General features: G+C 57.1%; 5 protein-coding genes across 5 annotated transcripts; 4 read left to right on the forward strand and 1 right to left on the reverse strand.

The window, feature by feature from the left end:
• Positions 1–18: 18 nt before the first annotated feature.
• Positions 19–2931, forward strand: CcaverHIS019_0203130 (uncharacterized protein; the record flags this gene model as incomplete). The annotated part of the gene is made up of 6 exons (XM_060597310.1): positions 19–101; positions 207–257; positions 387–2466; positions 2514–2587; positions 2636–2822; positions 2878–2931. The coding sequence occupies 6 exons, from the start codon at positions 19–21 to the stop codon at positions 2929–2931; spliced, it is 2529 nt and encodes an 842-aa protein (XP_060454217.1).
• A 7096-nt stretch (positions 2932–10027) lies between these two features.
• On the forward strand, positions 10028–11494 carry CcaverHIS019_0203140 (uncharacterized protein; the record flags this gene model as incomplete). Its single annotated transcript, XM_060597312.1, has 2 exons — positions 10028–10693; positions 10757–11494. The coding sequence occupies 2 exons, from the start codon at positions 10028–10030 to the stop codon at positions 11492–11494; spliced, it is 1404 nt and encodes a 467-aa protein (XP_060454218.1).
• Positions 11495–15199: 3705 nt separating this feature from the next.
• On the forward strand, positions 15200–16850 carry CcaverHIS019_0203150 (uncharacterized protein; the record flags this gene model as incomplete). Its single annotated transcript, XM_060597313.1, has 6 exons — positions 15200–15379; positions 15415–15427; positions 15508–15652; positions 15733–15902; positions 15996–16554; positions 16589–16850. The coding sequence occupies 6 exons, from the start codon at positions 15200–15202 to the stop codon at positions 16848–16850; spliced, it is 1329 nt and encodes a 442-aa protein (XP_060454219.1).
• Positions 16851–17202: 352 nt separating this feature from the next.
• On the forward strand, positions 17203–18436 carry CcaverHIS019_0203160 (uncharacterized protein; the record flags this gene model as incomplete). Its single annotated transcript, XM_060597314.1, has 8 exons — positions 17203–17253; positions 17306–17407; positions 17443–17646; positions 17700–17806; positions 17841–17906; positions 17942–18285; positions 18322–18345; positions 18381–18436. 8 exons carry the CDS (start codon positions 17203–17205, stop codon positions 18434–18436), a joined length of 954 nt encoding a protein of 317 aa, XP_060454220.1.
• Positions 18437–18955: 519 nt separating this feature from the next.
• CcaverHIS019_0203170 (uncharacterized protein) lies at positions 18956–19926 on the reverse strand (the record flags this gene model as incomplete). Its single annotated transcript, XM_060597315.1, has 3 exons — positions 18956–19373; positions 19530–19702; positions 19864–19926. 3 exons carry the CDS (start codon positions 19924–19926, stop codon positions 18956–18958), a joined length of 654 nt encoding a protein of 217 aa, XP_060454221.1.
• Positions 19927–20217: the final 291 nt, after the last annotated feature.

Raw genomic sequence — 20217 nt, forward strand, 5'->3', positions numbered from 1 at the left:
TCCTCCACATCCACTTCCATGTCGCATTCGCGGAGCCGATCGCAGAGCGGCCATGCGCCCTATCTTCAGACCTCGTCGTTTGGTCGCAATCAGAGCAACAGGTGAGCCGGTGCGCCAGTCACGCCCCATCCCATCTCTGGGGATCACGCTCCAGGCCATGTCATGTTGGGGGGAGTCGCGTGCAGCAGGAAACTGATAGCTAGCAGCCAAGAGACGTCATTCTCATCACAACATCTGCCAGCGGGCACCACATCAAAGTAAGTGGCCATTGTGCCGTGCCTGTGATGTCGCGTCATGTCGCTTGTTTGTGCTTGCCCTTTGTTTTGCTACCATCACTCCACCATCAGGCGACTCCATCGGTCGGCCATATATACTGACATCCGCAGTGAGGCTATCGCCATCATCCGCGCACGCCAAAGCCAACAAGACATGTACGGCGACGGGCCATCACGTCAAGTCAAAGAAATCCAGCAGCGCGGTCACTCGCCTTTAATCCCGGCGACACAAGTCGACATGTCGCGCCGCAATGGTCGCAGCATCCTCTCTCCTCCCGCAGGCAACGCCTCAACGTCTAACAGCTTGCAAGTGCCTGGGGGAGGCCGACATCGCTCCGCATCGCCCGCAGGAGGTAGTGCCCTCCCTCGTGAGCGGTCACGATCTCCCAACCTCCCGCCAGCCATGTCGCCACCCCCAGCCAACGGCTACCAGAGCTTCAGCCTTGGGCTTACCGACACAAGCACGCATCGTGCCCTTCCGGTCCCTTCTCCTGGAGGTGACTCTTCGTACTCCTTCGAGAAAGAAGAGGACTTGTACAGGACCCGTAAGCGCAAGAGCATGAAACGCGATGACGACGCGGCATACCGCCGCGGTGACGACGACTACAGTGAAGACTCGGACGACAACCCTGACCCTACCGTTGGGATTGCCGCTCGCAACGGTGCCCTGCGTCACCGTCGCAGGACTTCCACTGCCGACTTGCACGACGCAAACCCCCTTCGGCCCCGCAACGGCAAGGGCCGGGCCACGACCATGTCCGCTGTTCCCGAAGACGAGGGCATCGAAGACGAAGGCTTTGGACAGGTGGACGAAGGTCTTGGACAAGAGGACGAGGGCGTTGGGCTTGAGGACGTCGCGGACAAGGACGACTATGCCGACCATCCAGCAACCTACACATCACCCGCACCGCAGCGCATCATCGTGGCGACTGAGACCACCCTTCCGCGCGCCTATCGGCAACCCAAGCGGTGGGAACACGCGCTGCGCAACCTTCAGCAGCAGTGCAGACACTGGCTTGCCACGCTAAGAAAGCATCCCGCCGCGATTCTCATCGCCGTATTGGCTGTGATGTGGATGGTTTACATCTCTTATCCGGGGGCCAAATCGTCAACAGTGGTGGCGCCCGTGCCACTCCCAGGCAACTTCGACGAGCTCGCCGGTCGCCTCGGCGGCCTTGAGACGTCTCACACCAAGGGCACGGCGCAGTTGAACCAGCTCGGGCAGCGTCTCGCCCGCCTGGAGGCGGAGCAGAGTGTCCTGTCCGAGCTCAAGCAGCAGCAGGCGGCTGTACTCGCGGACAACCGCCGAACTAGGGACCAGATGGGCGCTACGATTGGTCGAGTCGACAAGCTGGAGCGCCGTGTCGACTCATTAGAAGGCCTCGTGTCCCAGGCAATCAACGACGGCAGCCTCCGTGATGCCCTTGGCAAGATTCTCCCAGCCGTCATGCCGGTTCGCCGGGCCAAGGACGGCGGATGGGACATCGACGACAGCTTCTTCGCCGTGTTCATGAAGCGTGTGTTGTACGGCACCGGGTCGCTCGAGCAAGAGATTCGCCACCTCGTGAACCAGGGCGTCGAGACCGAGGCAAAGCGGTGGTCGGAGGACTGGCAGGGCGACTCCAAGCGCTTGACAGAGCGCATCGAGCAGATGCTCTCGTCGCACACTGCCGAGATCCTGATCAGCCGCGAGGACTTTGTCCAGCTCCTCGAGGAGAGAACGCAGGAACTCTGGCGTGAGATCCGGTCAGTCCAGGAAAACACTGAGTCGTTGCCCACCGCCATCAAGCTCAAGACCAGCAAGGGCGAGGACGTGACGGCGATGCTGCAGGGGATTGTCGACGCGAGCCTCCTGCGGTACAGCAACGACAAGCTCGGCCTGGTCGACTACGCGTTATATTCGGCTGGCGCGCGCGTGATCGAGGAGACGACGACGCCAACTCTGCAGCTCACAGACGAGCCAAGCTTCATTGGTCGTCTCTGGGGTGAGAAAGCCGTGTACGCCCGGCCGCCGCACATCGCGCTGCACCCAGACACGACTGTCGGGCAGTGCTGGGCGTTTGGTGGTCCGGCGGGCGACCTAGGAGTCCTTCTCTCGCGGCCCGATGTGATAGTGTCCTCGATCACGATCGACCACATTGCCAAGTCTGTTACGACTGATATTTCTTCAGCGCCCAAGGACATCGAGGTGGTGAGTAGCGATCGTCGATCGGCCTGACTGTCATGCTGACCGAATAGTGGGTTACCGTCGAGGGTGAGGAGAACCGTGTCAAAGCGCGTCAGTACCTGGAGGAGTCTCCACTGCGTGACGAGTAAGTTGGCGAGGGCAATGTCGTGCGCAGAGTGCTGATCGAGTCCAGGCCCACCTCTATGCCACAGACTGAGGAGAACATCCTTCTTGCGAAGGTCGTATATGACATCAACTCGGCCACACCCACCCAGACGTTCCCGGTCCCCAAGGAGTTCGTGGACCTCGGCATTAGTACTCGGATCACCACGTTCCGTGTGCTCTCCAACTGGGGTGGTGACGTTACGTGCATTTATCGAGTGAGTGTTCCAGCCCCTGTGCCAAACGATTATCCTGCTGGTGCTGACCACACAGGTTCGTGTGCACGGGTCAACAAAGGAGGCCTCTCCTCCCGGCAGTGAGCTGTAATAGCCACCCACGTGTCCATTTGCTACAGAGCAGTGCGCTGGTTGCCGTGCCTGGGACTGGATGAGACCCAGAGCCTTCGGTTGCTGGCAGCACGCCTGAGTTCGGCGTTGGTATGTGCGTTTGAGGAGTGTCAAGTGACGAGGGTGATTGACGAGAGAGACGTTGGGGGCTGTGAGAACGACAAGGGCTTGTACAGGGCATTCATATTGGTTCGCATTGCGATGCATGTGCATTATGTTCGCGGTAATTGTCCGAGAGTGCGTGCATGGCTCGGCCGGAAACCGAGAGCAGTTGAGATCGGGGGTTGTGACAAGCTCTAGTATCACGGCACAGGGCGCAGAACACTTACTGCATTCGGCGCGTGCCCTGCCTCTCGTCACCGCCCAGTTCTCAGTGTTCCTCGACGCGGATCCGGCTTACTCTGCCGTAAGCACAAATGGGGCCTGGGTTGGGCACTAATGGGACGCGTACGGGCGCCGCTGATACTGCAGAAACAGTTGACGTCGTGTGGACCTACGATCGATGATCGAGCTTGCAGCCGTGTGGCAATTGGTTGATTCGTGGGTTGGATCGGCGTTGTGCAACCTAGTCTAGATCCGGTGGCACGGGATGATGTACACTGCCAGGATGATGCGTGAGGTACTGATTGATGACTGCAGCATGACAGCTTGACAGCAGCGCTGCGTACCTCTTCTGGCGATGGAGGCACAGTGGCACTTTGACAGATGGAATGGCATTGCCGGGGCCGGGGACAGCCATAGATAGCGATATCTCAGCATTCAGCATGTTAACCAAGCTTCACCAGGAGACGGTATTATCAGCTGTGTTTCCCACTGCGAACCAAGAAGAACGTCAGCCGACTATCCAAGAAGTTGAATGAGCGGTGTGCAGCGTGCACGCGAAGAAGGGGATCATCGAGTGTGGGGGCTCTGTCTCGTTCATCGATATGCACATAGTGCGTTTTGGTGCCTTTAGTCTCTTGCTCCGTACTTCCCAGGAGCCAGAACCACCAGACCCAGCACTAGGAAACGGTTATGCATGGTCGCGGGCCGCTACCCCCTGCTCTGTTGCTTGCTGCTCCAAGAGGCCTCGTGAGTAGCTGATACGAATCGCTCCCCGAAACTACTATCTGGGGCCATTGGTTGGGTAACACCAGACGCCTGTCAGCTACAAAACATTACCCACCAAAGCGCCATCTAGACGTTAGTGCATGGCGACCAGGGAATGGGTAGCGAGGGTGGGCAGGGAGCGAGGACGAATCGCCAGTCCGAGGTGCGCCTCCCCACTTCCATCACTGCTGTCGCCTAAACCTGTCACCCATATCCAACTGGAGAGAAGGTATCGTCTGCGTCCCAAAACCTCGAACTGCTACAGGGCGGCAGTGGCATCCGCAGACAGAACCGGCGTTTAAGGACGAATATGGGCGGCGTGTTGACCGGTGAGGGAACGTTGCGAAGCGCTGGAATCGTCCTCTTTGTATAAACAGCCGTCATGGGGATCTGCGCCTACCCCTCACCCAAACCCGGTAGTGAAGAAAGGATGCCATGCCCGAGCTGCGTCTGTATATATGTATTAGTGTGATGGCAGTTGGACTCGTGTTCTAGAGGCACCCCAGCGCGCAAGTTCGCTGTGTTCAAAGCCGTACGGCCTCGTTTAAACAAGCAATGTCTCCCTCATCGCTCGCAAGTCTGGAAGAATCGTCTACGCCGTGGAAAATTTACGACGTGTCATCTGAAAGCGATGAACATACTGCCGAACCACAGGCGCTCAGTCTGTCATCCATTTGTGGAGTGGTCGATCTTCCTGTCAGCGCTTGATCGTGGCATATCGTGGCACAAGATGTGACAGTTAAACCCTGCGGCCTGCCACCACAAAAATGTTGCACAGAACACCGGGGGGAGGGGGGGGGGGGGGGGGGGGGGGGGGGGGGGCGAAAAGGCAGTGAAAAGAGTGAAATGGAGCGTCGTCAAGTTGAACGTCGTGAAGACGTCCTCCCGGTGGGGACAATGGATGATTGGAGGAAGGGCAACGCCCAATACTGGTGTTCGCCATATCCTCCCTTCTCCTAAAACTGTAGCGCATCCGCTAACCCGTTGGCCACGCTTGCTGACGAGCATGGGAGTTGTGAACGGGGCTCACTTGAGAATGAGTGTTTACAGGTACTTTTGCCACGTGTCGCCGAAAGTTCTCCTAGGCAACGTCCCGTGAGCTTAATACAGCAAAGGCTGGAGTGGAACAGGAGAGAGGATAAGTGTTTAAAAGTACGCGGGGGGCTCTTCTTGGGTACCTTTGATAACGGGAAGCAACGTCTCCATACGCACTCACGAAGGCCAGTTTGTGGAAGAATCACTGGGTTCGGCAAGCGAGTCAATTGAAAACTACAACTGGTCCCAGGACGTCGGCGCAATCATCCGCACATTCCTCCCAGTCGTCCTGGGCAGCTGCCCTCCTCTAAATAACACCGCCCACGCAGGAGCGGCCACTGGAGCAACCACGTCCGTGGCCGTGCCACACAGCAACGTTCCGGCTGGTTACCTGGCTGCGCTTCTTGTCGCTCTACTCCCTGATCCATCGCGGCGACCTGTGGCCGAGAAATTGAGCCTTTCAACCTACGACCGATGCAGCTGGGGGGGTAGCCGTGATCTGCCATGCGACGAAGACAGATGTAGAAAGCGGAGGGAGGTGGGAATGGGCGAATTCGGATGAGGCTCTATCCGCGGGCTATCGGCAGTCCCGACATGGCTACAGAGGTCACCGCCCGTCCGACAGGTCCCGCCCACTTCCAACGCTACTTTCGTGCAATTCCCAGATAGAGATAGCCACTTCCGTTCTACGAGGAATCGAAGAGCCGATAATGTGGCCGTCGGAGCAACCCGCTGGTCCAACCTCCTCTCGCTCCCGCAAGCCGCCTGCCCGCCTTCCAGCAAGCCATTCTTTTCGCATGCACGTACTCCGCTCTTCCGGTTCTGGTATGCATATCCTGTGGGCGCTATCCTGTGGGCGCTTCAGCCACAACTCAGGAGCTGGCTGAAGGGATGCGGGAGTTGGAACGCCAGGCTGGACTGCTTGAACTGGAGAACAGCGTGACCGAAACGGGGCCAGACGTGAAGCGTGAAATGCAGTAGCAGTTTCGTGTTTCACGCGCGCGTCGAACGTACGCATACCAATGTCAACTCGACGGAACCCTGGGACCTGTGGTGTCCCACCGAGTCAGCTGAGGTAGCGACTCATTGAACCATCTATTGCCGCTGTCGCAACCCAAGTCAGGCTGCCATTGATCACAGTGTGGTGAGCCAAAGGTAAGGGAACCTATCACGATCGCACCATCCCTCCAAGGTTCGGGCAGTGTCCGTGGGCGCTTGTCATGGGCTCCATCGAGTTCATCAGAACTGCCACAGTGGCCGATATTTGGTCGAATGCCACGCCACATTGCTTGTGGAGTCGATTCATACCACATGTTGCGCATTGTCCATGTCCATCACGTACAGGTATCCCGATAAGCTCTGCGAACAATAGCGCAGGACAATGGACAAGCTCCTTAAGTCCCGCCTTACGAGGTTCGATATAGTGTTACGAGATAGTTTTCGTACGCCGAGCTCAAGCCCAGCGGTAGTGAGCTCCGAATGACCTGAAGCGGCAAAACGAAGTGCGTGCTGGAATCGGGGGAGGACAGCAATGTTGAGTGGATACCTTCGCCGGTCTCCTGCTAACGAAATCTGCGACTGATTATGGTTCTGCTGACATGCAGGCGACGTACCCATCCGTATATTCGAGTTGAAAGCCGGACCTGGCTCAGGAAGCTCCGGCAGACGCCGGTACCTTGCTGTCCCTGCTCCCTTGCGTCATGTGTAGTTCGCGTGAGTTAGTGCCTGGATACAGCTCAAGGTCCACGCATGCCACAACAGCTCGTTTTGAGCAATCCAGCACGCCAGACTAATTAATGCCCTCCCAAGCTAAATCGCACTCTCCCGTAACATGATCCCCTGTTTGGAACTCGAGGCTCCAAACCTGAGAGATGAGCCTGAGTTCCGTCTCGGGGTGCAGCTGGAATGGGTTAAGTCTCCAACTGACGGACGTCGATAGGGATAATGTAATTGTGCATGTTCTTGAAGTGATCAAGTGGGAGTGACCAGACTTTGCAGACGCGTTCAGAGATGCACTGAGACCCTGGTAGAGGGCGTACTTGGTCAAGAGGGCCGCGGCTTGACTTACAAAAATATTATATCAGACTCCACATTCCGTCAGCCAGAAAGCATGGTGGACACTAAGGTTGGATTGTTGATCAATATTGGTCGCCACGGCACAGGACAGGGCAGGCATTTGTCTTCATGGCTTGGCATAACTGATCAGATCAGAGACGTGGCTGGCTCAAAATTCAAGTTCAAAGCGCCATGTCGATTACTGAATGGCGGCTGAATTACTGTTGAACTAAACACTCAGCCCCTAACTAGTCCTGGGCAGGTTGCCATGACGACGTCGGGTCCGGCGGTTTAGAGCTTTATTAATACTCTGTGCCCAAGACTCGTTCAGGAACAGCCATCTAATCAATTTTAATCTTCCAGGGGGACGCAGAGCCTTTACTAATTTACTAAGCCCGGCATGTCTCGCATCGCTGGCCTGATTATTAATATCTATACCTACAAGGAACACCGAGCCCTGCTCGGTTTAAGCTGCAATCTCTTACAATTGTTGGTGGGAGTCTGACGGAAGGGGCCGCTTCCCGCTTTACCTGCCAGTTAGTGAAGCCCGGAAATTTCCCCTCTTGCCCCTCTTGTCCCTCCTCCCCTCGCCCTCGCTCTTCCCCGGTCAAAACAAATACTGCGAGGTAAATAGAATGTAAAAGCCTGACGTTGAGCATAGGGTATGCCGAAACCTCCGATGGTCAGAGGGAGTTGGGGATCTTGAGGTATAGCGTCAGAGTCCCTCCCGCCTAGCCCATCTACATACCGAGCCCCTACGGGGAGGGCCCGTTTTATTGGATCAAGATCCCCATCATCCTGGTCAAATGGATATCCACAGGACGAAGCCCACAGCCTCGTAATGAAAAGATTCTGACACACCTCTTGGATGGGAAGGTTGACGTCCCGAACAAGGGGAAGAGGTGACAGCATCCCCCGTTCCCAAAAGTCACACCAACCCAGACGGGTTGGAGACATGCGAGGATGCGGCATGGTTTCTGAACGTTCGTTTGGGGTTCATGGTGTTCACTGTCTGTCGACGCGACCTTGAAACGGCGATGGGTATGCTTTGCATTGCTTGCGACTACCATAGGATGAATGTATGTGAGCTGCGCGATTCAGGGCAGCTCTTGCTTCGGGCATGTATGCCCGTGACGTTACCTGTCCTTGACCAGAGCTTTGCAAGCTGACTGATCCATTCATTACAGTCTAAGTGATGGTCAGGCCGGTCAAGCCGAAGCACGGACATGAGCGCACGGATATGAGAGCCACGAGGTCATCGGCATGATTGATTGTACGGCAGTGGAGTTCTGTTTTAGCCTCGACGTGGCTAATCCTCGAATCCTCCAGTCCTCAAATCAACTTTGAATCCCTGAGAGTTTATTCCCGCTTGACTTACCTCGGCAAGATTTCTCACTCATCTTCAATCATGCCGTACACTGGTTACGTCTCGCAACTTTACTTGTCAAGGTTGGCTGGCTGACAAGCCAAGCAGGAGGCAGGCGACAGGTCCCTATCAAACCCAAGGTGTTGATCAATCTGATACTTGAAAGGTTGGCGGGCAGGGGGCACGTGACGCACTTTGGCCCCCCTTGGATAGAAGCTCTGCACTGGTTGGGTTGGGTTGGGTTGGGTTGGGTTGAGTTGGGTTTGGGCTGGTTGAGGCTAGTTGGAGTGGGCGCAAGGATCTTGAGGAAGCTCTGCGGTGATGCCGGAGTCACCGCTTGTTGACGTCGCACTCTTCAGGGCAGGTGCTATAGTGTTGGTGCTACTTTGCACCCCTAGGCAATCTGCTCGTGATTCACCATGAAACTGGCCCCTCACCGTCCTCTTCATGTCCCCCCTTCCTCCCCTTGCCCCGTCTTCCCGCTGAGCTTCGCGTTCGGGCCACAAGAGGCCAAGTAAATGCCAGTAGGTCAGTCACCGGAGAAAACGACGTTGTCTGATGCACAAAGAAGGTGCAGATCAAGTGGCAAGTCGATGTAGACGGGACCAGGGGTAAAATGGCTGGCATCACAACAGAAATGATACGGCAGGGCAGCAGCAGCCTTGGAGGGCAGGCGGTGTGGAGCAGCCAGCACCCCAGTTCAGACATTATGCTTGCACCTGGAGGTACGAGAGCGTAGGGGCTGCTGCCGCCTCCGTACCACACTCATGGACGCCAATGCTAACGGCATCCATGAACCCAGGGACAAGAAACCACGAGATGAAGAATCGAGCAAGTCAAACGATGGCGCTTCAGATGAGACACGCCAAGGGTCCCACACCAGCCCGCGTGCTCAGGTTCACCCGGGACTGATCTGGTGGAGGACCCCGAGGAGAAGAGGAGCGCTCCTGCCTCGACCACCGAGTGCATCCTTGGCGGCTGCTGGGCTGAGTTGTCTGGTCAGCTCGGCAACGAAGCTTCCGAGGCTCAGAGTCGCAGCAGAACCCTCATCTGAGCCTCTGGCGCGATCCGCTTCAAACTCCTCCAGGTTTCCTGAAGGACTTGCCGACTTGCTCCAGCTGCAGTTACAGGCGCGCGCCAGATGTGATCTGGTATAATACTACTCTCCAGACACTATCTTGTCCCTCATGCTCCTCTACTAGACATAGTCGACGGTTGCCTAGACTCGCCCTTCGTTCTCTTCTGTCGAGGCCAAGAAGAGCAAGCGCGTCGGCGCCCCGTCCCCCATTCCCCACATTGCTACTCTTCCGCAACACCACACCCACCAGCAACTCCCCAGCACGATCACCTCTCGTCACCTCGCTCTGTCCTCCTCCAGTCACGTCTCGTCCGTCCTCATCATCGTGGGACCCCATTGCTCTTTCCGTTGTCCACATCCACGACTGTCTCAGCCACACGCCTTGCTTGACACAAGCTCGTTCCGGTCGTTCTCTTTCGCGTCATACCCGGTCACCTCGTCGAAGGACAGAACATGATGGCTACCCAACCGTATCCTTCGCAATACGGCGTTGCGCCCGGCTCGTCACGTAATGTGTACAGGATCAACACAGCGACGCCTGGCGTCCCCGGACCTCACTCTGCCGGCCCTTATTACCCCGTTCCCCAGCACCACCAACATCCGCACGTCATGCCACACTCGCACCACCCGCAGATGTATCTGGCTCAACCAGACATGTCTGCGTTCGGCCTCGTCACGCCCCCAACCACGACGACCGCTCAGTTCGGGTCACCTCTGGTTCCAGGGACCGGATACCCTCATATGGGCAGCACGCCGACACCCCAGTGGTCAATGAATGTCAACGCGTTGGCCCTCTCGCCCGCGATCGGGAATGACGGCACCATGTCCTCCTTCTACGCCCCCTCTCCCTTGCTTGGCAGCGACCCTGCTGGCGACGTGTTCTCTACTGGCCCGATGGCTGCGCGGGACGGCATGACTGAGGGCCTCGGTTTCCATGGCGTCCCCCAGATGGGCCACCATCACCATCCCCATCACATGTACGGTGTGGCGCCAGGTCAACTGGGTGCCAAGCCAGGCCACCATCTCATGCTTGATGCTGTCGGCAACCCAGCTCCCGAGATCAAAAAGCGGTCGCGAACCGCTCAGGCCTGCGAGCGCTGCCGGATCCGCAAAGCAAGAGTAAGTTCAGACGACCGCACCTGTCCCAAAGACGTTTTCAAATTCAGACACTGACGTTCTTAGTGCTTTGGCGGGAACCCTTGCAACCGCTGCACGAAGCGCCGGTTTGTGTGCGAGTTTTCTACGGCCGTGCGCCAGCGTGGCCCAAATAAGCCGCAGCCTGTTGCTGGCAGCAGCGGGACAACGACTGGTTCGACGTCGACAACCCCTACCCTCGGTTCGTCGGGTCCATCCGCAGCCTCTGCTAAGCCAATGCCGGGTCCTGGCAAACCTAGTCGCCGTCACAGCCTCCCCGAGCAACCGGGCGCTCCACCCAGCTTCGCCACGGGACCACCTCCTGGGCCACAGAAGGGATACAGTGCCACCGACGTCCACCAGCTCGGCACCTGGGACAACACGCACAACACGCCTGCCGCCTACTCTGTCCCGTCGTCCACAGTCATCCCCCATCTTCCCACGCCTGTCGCCGCTGAGTACCTCGCTGTTCCCGGGCAGCCTGGGCAGACTAGCGTCGCGCATGTGGACACTACCTCGCGTCCTCCTTCCGACTCTACCTACTACCACAACTCTACCGAGCTCCGCTCGCCTGTTTTTGCATTCACGCCCGAGTCATCCGAACCCTCGACGTCCGTCTCGGCCGACTACCCATACACGCACATCTCTCCTGCCACGACTTTCTCGCCCCAGCTCGGTATGACCCGTGTCGTTCAAGGCCAGTACGCCCCACGTCAGCCTCCTGCGAAGGACAACCAGGCTGCGAACGACTCGAACGTGTGGTACACGACCACGACGACCAACTAGACAAGTCTTCGTTTAACGCATATACACGTCTGCCTCGTAACGAACGATTCTCATTCAAGAACTTTGGATATCCAGCTAGGACATTGGATTTGTACAATTTTACTCAACACCGCCTCCCGAGCTACCAGCTCAAGATCGCTAGACTGTTTCGACAACACACAAGCACCGTTAACGACTCGTCCTTGATTCTATTCTGTGGAGCCATATCGAGGCGCTAGGTCTCAGATGGCCGGCCACATTGTACTTGCATATCAAAGAATGCATTGCCACAAGTTGGCAGTCACCTGCATTGCGATCTGTTACATGTCACTTGTCACGCAGCAACAGTGTGCCTCTGCCAGAACTTCGGATCACTCGTATCAATTCTACGTTCCGGGGACCGTAGTGCGTGACAAACGAGATTAAGTGCAAGCTTTGCGCCACTGAACGTGACGGCCACTTGAGTATGGAGGTGACAGCACAGTGTCGACCGTGTCTGACTGTCCAGATTATTTTTATTTTGCGCAGTTCTATTCAGAGTCAAGAACTGACGTGTTGCTGTGGTCTTGTGCGCGACCGAGTGCCTCATTGTACATACACACGTTACAGTTTCCCAGCCAGTCAGGCTTATGCACCTACTGTTGTGAACTCTTTTTTTTTCTCTGGGCCGTGCCAGTTGGAGGGGAACTGTCATCATCGATAGCGAGGCTGGCACCATAACCGACACAGCAGGGTTGCCATAGTATGGCTTCTTGAAGAGGAACAAGGTCCTGGGCACACAGCACGGGCGGGCACTGGGTTGACCGCTCTCACGCACTCCCCGAGCAACAATTCGAGAATGCTCTGTAAACGGCAGGTGAGGTGCTGGAGGACGGGTGTGCCTCCTTCAGATGGCATCCGAGGAGGTCCAGTGGCACATTTTCTCCGGTCCTGTTCTGCGATGTGGTACGATGGGGGGGGGGGGGGGGAAGAGCGACCGACCGCAGCACCTCATCACGGGTGGGCTCCAACTCAGGCCACATCTCATTTCGGGGATATAGGCTGAACGCAGTGCCGTACAAATGATAGGGACAGGCGGCTTTTAACGACAGTGGGGTTGGGACTTGGAACAAGCGTGAATGCTCTGGGCAAGCGCGCGGAGATTCCATGTATAGTTAATCAAAGTTAGGACCGACCGATTTCGAGGCACAGTGAAATGCAAGTAATCCAACTTGTTGTGCCTCAAGGAACGTCACGCCTGCCGTAAGGGCGTTACCATTTATCCATCGCAGTCAGGCATGGTCGTGTTGGATCCTGACAGGCTTGGCGTGGGGTATGCATGTATGGTAGAGACCAAGCCTTCCAGTCCTTTAATCAGCAATTTTCAAGACATGCTGAGACGGCGGGATTTCGTCCTAAAGGGGTGTGAAGGGGCAATAAAACTAGCACTTGGTCTCGCAGCCAGTATCTGAAACATAAGTTTATCCCACCTCTGTGGTCAAAAGTAGAGAGAGCACTGGACCCCAGAATAAGTGGGAGCAAGCCGAGGAGCGTTCTCGTTCTCAACCGTCGCTCTCGTCGACTTCGGTCTTGTGTCGATCATGGCAAGCAATCGTCGGACCTGTCCCCTGCCCGCTGCCCGGTCGGCGGTGGCCGCTGATCGGGATATTATATGACAGAACAGACTTGCGAAGCCATGGTGCCACGAGCTGGGGCGCCACACTCGCACCTTTCTTTGGCCAGAACAACTCGTGAATAACGTGCGTGGAATGTGAGTGGCCAAAGACTAGCAGGACGTGGAATGTTGAGAGCAGCGTTGAGCCTGATGGGTAACGACGCGAGTCTGGCGTGCGACGCTCCGGGTTTCTTGGGGCCAGGCTAAGCTCTCTGTGGATCTGTGGAACCGGGGATTCCCCGGGGATAAACATATCAATGCTCGAGTGTAATTGGCTGCATCATTTTGTCTTGAACCCTGCACTGCGCTAATAGACGGGAGAACATGTGTTGGTGTCACCTTATTCACCACGTGGAATCCACTTCGGCCTCCAAAAGACCTCTGAGATTTTGCAGACGTTCCAGTCGCCGATCGGTGACTGGCTCGTCATGTGGCGTGGGACGTTGCTCATCCTCTCCTCGACGTCACGTTCTGTACGTCCTCTTCCTATCACGGTCTTTTGACAGCCACGGAAGACTTTGTAGCTCTTCAGATCTCCATTAGTTCGCTCATTCCCCGATTAATTAAGACCCCTACTTCAGCTTCTATGTCCGAAGGGAGAGTCGGCTCCTCCCTCCAGGTGGTTCCCTTCTTACTCTGGTTATCCCGTCCTGGTTCATCCGTGTCTCACTACTCTGCCGGTTTCGCGCCATTGTCCAGACCTCGACTTAAATCACATCATATGACAATCCTCGGTATGCTGTCTCGCTACAACCCTACAACTCTATTTGTAACCTCAACGTGTCTCACATGCGAGAACATGTGCGCTTAGCGTCATCTGAAACGACGGGCTCCACATTCCAGAGATGTGGCTATCGCTATGTTTTCAAGGATGCCTCGGGACACTTGACGAGCTGGCTCGCCAGCCTTTGGAACCGAGCCCCTTAAACACATGGTCTTCAACTCTGGAATGTCGGCCTTTGCTCCAGATTAAGGGTGGGAATGATCGCTAGAACGACAACAGCCGGTCCAGTTGGCCAAGTCCGAGGCTCTGTGAAACTCTGACGAGACTGGAATACAAAACCATTGGAACTAACGGCAAGTGCTGTTCTCGGCGATACCTTGCAATTGAAAGCAGTAAGCGCCGCCGCTCAGGAGCGACGAGCTGAACAGCTCCCTTGCTGTGTAGCTACAGGTCCGTCAGGTGGGCGTTTGGAGGCTATGTCCCCCAGCTGCTCATGGCTCATGGAACAGGTGCCTCGCATCCCCGTAGAGGGAGGGGTACCTGGGATGAGCGCCTCCAACCCTCGACCATAGAATACGGCGTGTGTGTTAATTACCAAGCTGATGTCATGATCTATGTGACCACCCACACATCTTCTGCCACACGTCTTCTGCCGCACAGGGCACAGTCCCACTTTCCACAGCACTCATCTTTCCTCTGATAACCTCTTGCGCCCTGCGCATCCCACCCACGCTGACAGCATATACTCGCGTTAGTCACGGTGATGGCCGTTCTTCACGTGTTGTTGAGTGAGAGGGTTTGGCGTTTCGAGCGGCCCTACATTCCCCACATAACCTCGAGGTGCCCCTCAGAAGAACTCTGAATCCTGTGTGGCATGCGAAGCCGAATCTGACTGTGGACTTGTGTGCGGCGCCGCCTTACGTCCGCGTTGCGCGTGGTGTGGAGGTTTCCGCTCGACTAATTGCATTCCGCTCGCGTTGTTCTCCACCACCACGAGATGAAAATATCAAGATGGGTTGTCAAAGTTGGAATGGGGATTAGCAAAGATAGGAGGTAGTTCTCGATGTTGATTATAACCGGCTTTCGGGATATGCCGGTTAGCGAGACAAGCGAGTGGGCACTCGTGTTTATCCGGGGCCGCATCGGTTATGGCCGCCAACCTCGCCATACGGCCGAGGATTGCTCTTTACGGGTCCCCGTGGTGGTATTCACTCTCAGTCATGGTCGCTAGACACAGCCAACCTTCTCTTCCGTCCACGACCGAGTTATCGGCCCCATTCTCGTGACTTGATCTCCTCCCCTCTTAAGCTTGCGCTTGCCTTCGTCTTTTCCCACTATCCGTATCACCATGCTCGCTGGATTCCGCTCTCTCCGCGCTACCTCCTCGCGCGCCGGCCACCTGCGCTCGACGTACGTCGTCTCCCGGTCGTTCTCAGCCGTCGCGCCGGGTGACGACCGGCCGCTCGCTGGCATCAAAGTAGTCGACCTCACCCGTGTGCTCGCTGGCCCGACCGCGACTATGATGCTTGTAAGTTTGATATGCAGATCCGAGCTGACAACAAGTCTGACCTTGGCGGTGAGTGTAGCCTGTATGGGATCTGAAGCCTTGCCCACCAAAGGCCCAAAAGCAGTTGTGCGTTGTATCCTAACGTCCAGCCGACGTGATCAAGGTCGAGTCTCCAAACGGTGATGACACCCGCATCTGGGCGCCACCCGAGGCCAAGCTCATTGACGGGGCCCCCCGCCCGGACCTGCCGGCTGAGTCGGCGTACTTCATGTGTGCGAACCGGAACAAGCGCTCGTGAGTGTGTGTGTAATGCCTGGCGCTACGCAACCCCATTACGAGACATGGAAGTGCAATGTACGTGGAGCTGACGGCAGCGTGATTCTCAACTTGAAGAACAAGGAGGCGATGAAGGTCATGTATAAGCTCATCCAGGACGCCGACGTGTTCGTGGAGAACTACGTCCCTGGCAAGCTTGAGAAGTTCGGGTTGGGATGGGAGAAACTCAAGGAGATCAACCCCCGCTTGATCTACTGCTCTGTTACTGGTGAGTCGCTGGTGTGTCACCAGGGGTCTATTCCACGCCCAAACCGGGAAACGGGCACACGCAGGGCAACGCACGCAGACGGCTGACACTTAGGCTACGGCTCAACTGGGCCCTACGCGTCGTCGCCCGGCTACGACGTCGTCATTGAGGCCGAGGCGGGTCTCATGCACATCACCGGCGAGAAGGAGGGTCCTCCCGTCAAGGTCGGCGTGGCTGTCACCGACATCCTCACGGGCCACTACGCGACCTCTGGTATCCTCGCGGCGCTCCTCAAGCGCGGCAAGACGGGCAAGGGCACGCGCGTTGAGGCCTCGCTGTTCGAGTCGCAGATTGCCACGCTCGCCAATATCGGCTCCAACTATCTCGTTGCTGGGCAGGAAGCGACGCGCTGGGGCACGTCTCACCCCTCGGTTGTTCCGTACCAGGTCTTCCCGACCAAGGACGGCTACATGATGATCGCGGGCGGCAACGACAACCAGTTCAAGACTCTCTGCGGGCCAAACATCTTCAACAAGCCCGAGTGGCTTGAGGACGAGCGCTTCGCGACCAACGCCGCGCGTGTCGTGAACCGCAAGGTTCTTGTTGATGGCATCATCGAGGTGCTCAGCCACAAGAGCACCGATGAGTGGACCCAGGTGATCACGGGCAAGGGGTGAGTACATGTGTGAAACAAGATTTGACATCAGTATCCCCTTCGCACCCATCAACAACATTGCGCAGACCTTCAGCCACCCTCAGGCGATCGCCCGCAAGGTCGTCGAGGAGATCGACCACCCCCGGGCGGGCAAGGTCAAGATTGCGGCTGCAGCTGTGTCGTACGACGGTGAGAAGCCCAAGATGTACCGCCCGCCTCCTTACCTCGGCCAGCACACCATCGAGGTGCTCGAGGGGATTGGCTACAGCGCGGCGGAGATCGACGAGCTCAAGAGTGGGGGAGCAACAGCGTAGAGTATAGATTATCATTGTCTCGGTTTCATGCAGGTTTATGGGCATCTGGTACAGTCGCCTAAGCAATCTATAGGTGGTGAGGAAGGGAAGGCTATGGTGAGTCCAAATACGGAGAGGAGGGAAGGTTGGCTGCTGGATCGCATGCTGGAGAAAGGTGAGTTGACTCACACACCGAGTTGAACAGTACTTATTAGGAACGGTATCATCTTTCTCTTTCTCTTCATCACTTATTCTCTCATCTCTCCTTCCTTTACTCTCGTTCACTCAACCACCATCACTCTGTTGCTCATCTCACACACTCGCTCCATTTCTCCATCGTTTCATCACACTATCTGTCAAATCATCCATCATAATGTCATCGCGTAGTTCGTCTCCCTCGCCGTCGCCCGTGAACCTCTCGCTGGTGGGTCGCCAACTTGACCTTTCCTACCTCATCAGGCTAACTTTCCTCGCAGGATTACAGCAACCCGCCCAGCCCCTCCATGCAGCTCACCCTTCCTATACGTCCTCACAGCCTTCCCTCGTGTGGGGACATCGCCCCACCTTGCCCGCCTTCGGTATGCTCTCTATGACAACCCGTGCTTATTTACAGCCGGCCAAGAGCTCGACGTCTTCCCTCTCGGCCTCAGCGGCCCCATTCGCCCCTAACCTCGTCGACACTGCGATGGGCCGCAACGCCACGACGGACTACCTGGCGCACCTCGCCAAGGAGGCCGAGGCCCGCTACGCTGACAGCGCCAAGCATCACTCTGGCAATGACAAAGGAGTCGGTGTCACCGCCACCACCGTCGTCCAGGTATCTGACCTTCATTGGGTGTGCTCCCGTATTCCACAAATGGCTAACAAAAGTTCACGCAGGACGCACACCTGATCGAGGTCGCCGCGTCGCTGGGCATCTCAATCACATTCAAGGATGTTACCTTCCTCGAGCACAAGTGCAACGGCAAGAGCAAGGGGTGAGCCGACAGATGGCTCATGTTCTCATGCCAGTGTTGCGTTCATCAACTGCCACACGACGCCCAAGATGATGCGGCTCATGAAGTGGTTTGAGACCCAGTGAGTGTCAATGCCTTGGGGACCTAATGTTGCAGCGAGTTCCAAGGCAAGAAGGTGTCCACCAGCATCTCGTCCAACGCGAACGGCCGGCCGTCCCTGCCACCCCCTACGCACGACAAGGAGAACGGAGGCCTAGGCTACCGCCCCAACAACGACGGCCCCGCTCGCGCTCCTCTTCCGTTTCTGCCCACGAACTCGCACGGCGGCGTCAACTTCAACCGCGTGCCTCTTCACCACCGCCAGCAGATGCAGCAGATGCAGCAGGCAGGCTTCCTCCAGGGCGGATCGTACGGCCGCGCCGGCGGTATGAACGTGTACCCGGCGGCGCAGAACACCAACCCTGGCTACGCGGCTGATCTTGTGCGCAAGAAGGTCATGGGTGAGTCTATGCGCTTGGCTATGAGCTGACTGGCAGCCCAGCCCAGCCCGTTTTACCTCGGTACAGCCGGGCCAGTTGGCGGATGCTGATCCCAGGCGATTGGCAGGACCAGACCAACGCGCAGCCCATGATTCGCACTATGCGCGTCTGAGAAAGCCTGGCGCCATCACACAGGCATCCGAGGTGGTATGGTCGGTTGTAAGAGCTTGCTCCCTTGAGCCTCTAGTTGTACATAGCGATAAGCTCACAGGTTGTAGACGGATGGATATTGACAGCAGGCACAGAACAGCAGCTTGGTGCCTGACCCGGAAACCAAACCTAAGGCACACGAGAAGGCTTGATTTGAACCATGTCAGTGTCGGGTTGATTCCAAACTTACAAAGTCGAGAGTGACCAGAGTTAGTGGAGCTGGACCGAGCTTAAGAGCTGGGAGAAATGTCCTCAGGTGAGTATGATCTTGGCAGCTTGGCAGCTTGGCAGCTCAGCGATCGACTCTGACATCACTATAAGGATCTAGAGTATCTGCAGTACGATTAGGGAACACGTGTACTGTAAGGAGCGTATGCATCTATAGTGTCAAGTGCCAAGTTGTGGGTGTCGTGGATGTCGCTCCATTCCAACCCAATGTCCTTCTGCCTCCGTTATTAGGCCATCTCTACAGAGGTAGCAATTAGAAAGCGGCGAGGGCAACAATGCCAGCGGCGGCGGCAACGGCGCCGCCGACAGCGACGCGGCCAGCACCCGAGGCACCAGTAGCCGAGGGGCTAGCGACCGCCGACGAAGCGGAGCGCGACACCGACGACGAGACAGCGGCGGACGAGGGCTTGGCCGACGAGACGGGGGCCGACGAGGCGACAGGGGCCGAGGCGGCAGGAGACGAGACGGGAGCCGAAGACGCGGCGGGGGTCTCGGCGCTGGACGACACGGCGGGGGTCTCAGCGGGGGTCTGCTCGGCCGAGGGGGCGGGAGTGTCGACAGGAGCCTGGGACGACGACGAGGCGTTCATGCAGTCGGCGTTGGTGCCAGCCATGACGGTAACGGGCGAGGTGGCCGACGTCTCACCGGTGTTGTCGGTGACCATCACGGTGCTTCTGTCAGCTAGGGGTCCAGTGTTGCGTGCAGTGGCTGGCACATGGCTCGAGCACAGGGGTTGTAGAGTGTTTGGGGGCCGAAGCCCCCTCGGTTGTGACAATCTCGCTCGGGCTTTTTGCCTGGCACGTTCCACAACTGAGGTGTGCACTCACACCGAGGTGCCAGGGGCGAGGTTGACCATCCAGGTCTGGGACGAGGCGTCCATCTTGGGGAAGGTGACGAGGGGCGCGGCGGCGGTCTGGCCGCCGGGAACGACCGAGAGGTAGAAGGGGGGAACACCAGCCTCCCACGACAGCTTGATGGGCTGGCACTGGACGAGCGAGGCCTGGGGTCAGCGCGTCTAAAAGGCAAGTATGTTTCCAAAGGCCGAGAGAGGGGGGATTAGAATCCGCTTGGTCCGAGCGCGATCCGATCGGCATCGAGCTTGCGATGGTAACTCGAGGCCCATTATGATTTCCATCCCCGGCCTTGACTTGAGCAACTCACGGGAGTGTGCATGGTGAGGGCATTAGCGATGCCGGCAAGGGCGAGGAGAGCAATGGCGAACATGTCGAAGGAACGTGTGAAACTGTCAAGGTGGGAATGCAAGAGCAAGACGAGTTGTACGAGAGAGTGAGTGCAATGATGGGGGAATAGTTCGAGAATGGGTTGGCAGGCTTTATCAGAGCGAGCGATGGGTGGGTCTCTTCTCTTTGGATGCGAGCGTTGCCAGCAGCTGTTGGGTGCGCGTTTACGCCCCCATCATCCCTTTCCCCTTGGCCCTTGCCTTGTCCTTGCTTGCCCTCTTTCCTCTGATCCTCTGTCCTCTCAGATGGTATCGCATGCCACGGGCACTGCCGG

The sequence above is a fragment of the Cutaneotrichosporon cavernicola genome (assembly GCF_030864355.1).
Source record: "Cutaneotrichosporon cavernicola HIS019 DNA, chromosome: 2".
Classification (NCBI taxonomy): domain Eukaryota; kingdom Fungi; phylum Basidiomycota; class Tremellomycetes; order Trichosporonales; family Trichosporonaceae; genus Cutaneotrichosporon; species Cutaneotrichosporon cavernicola.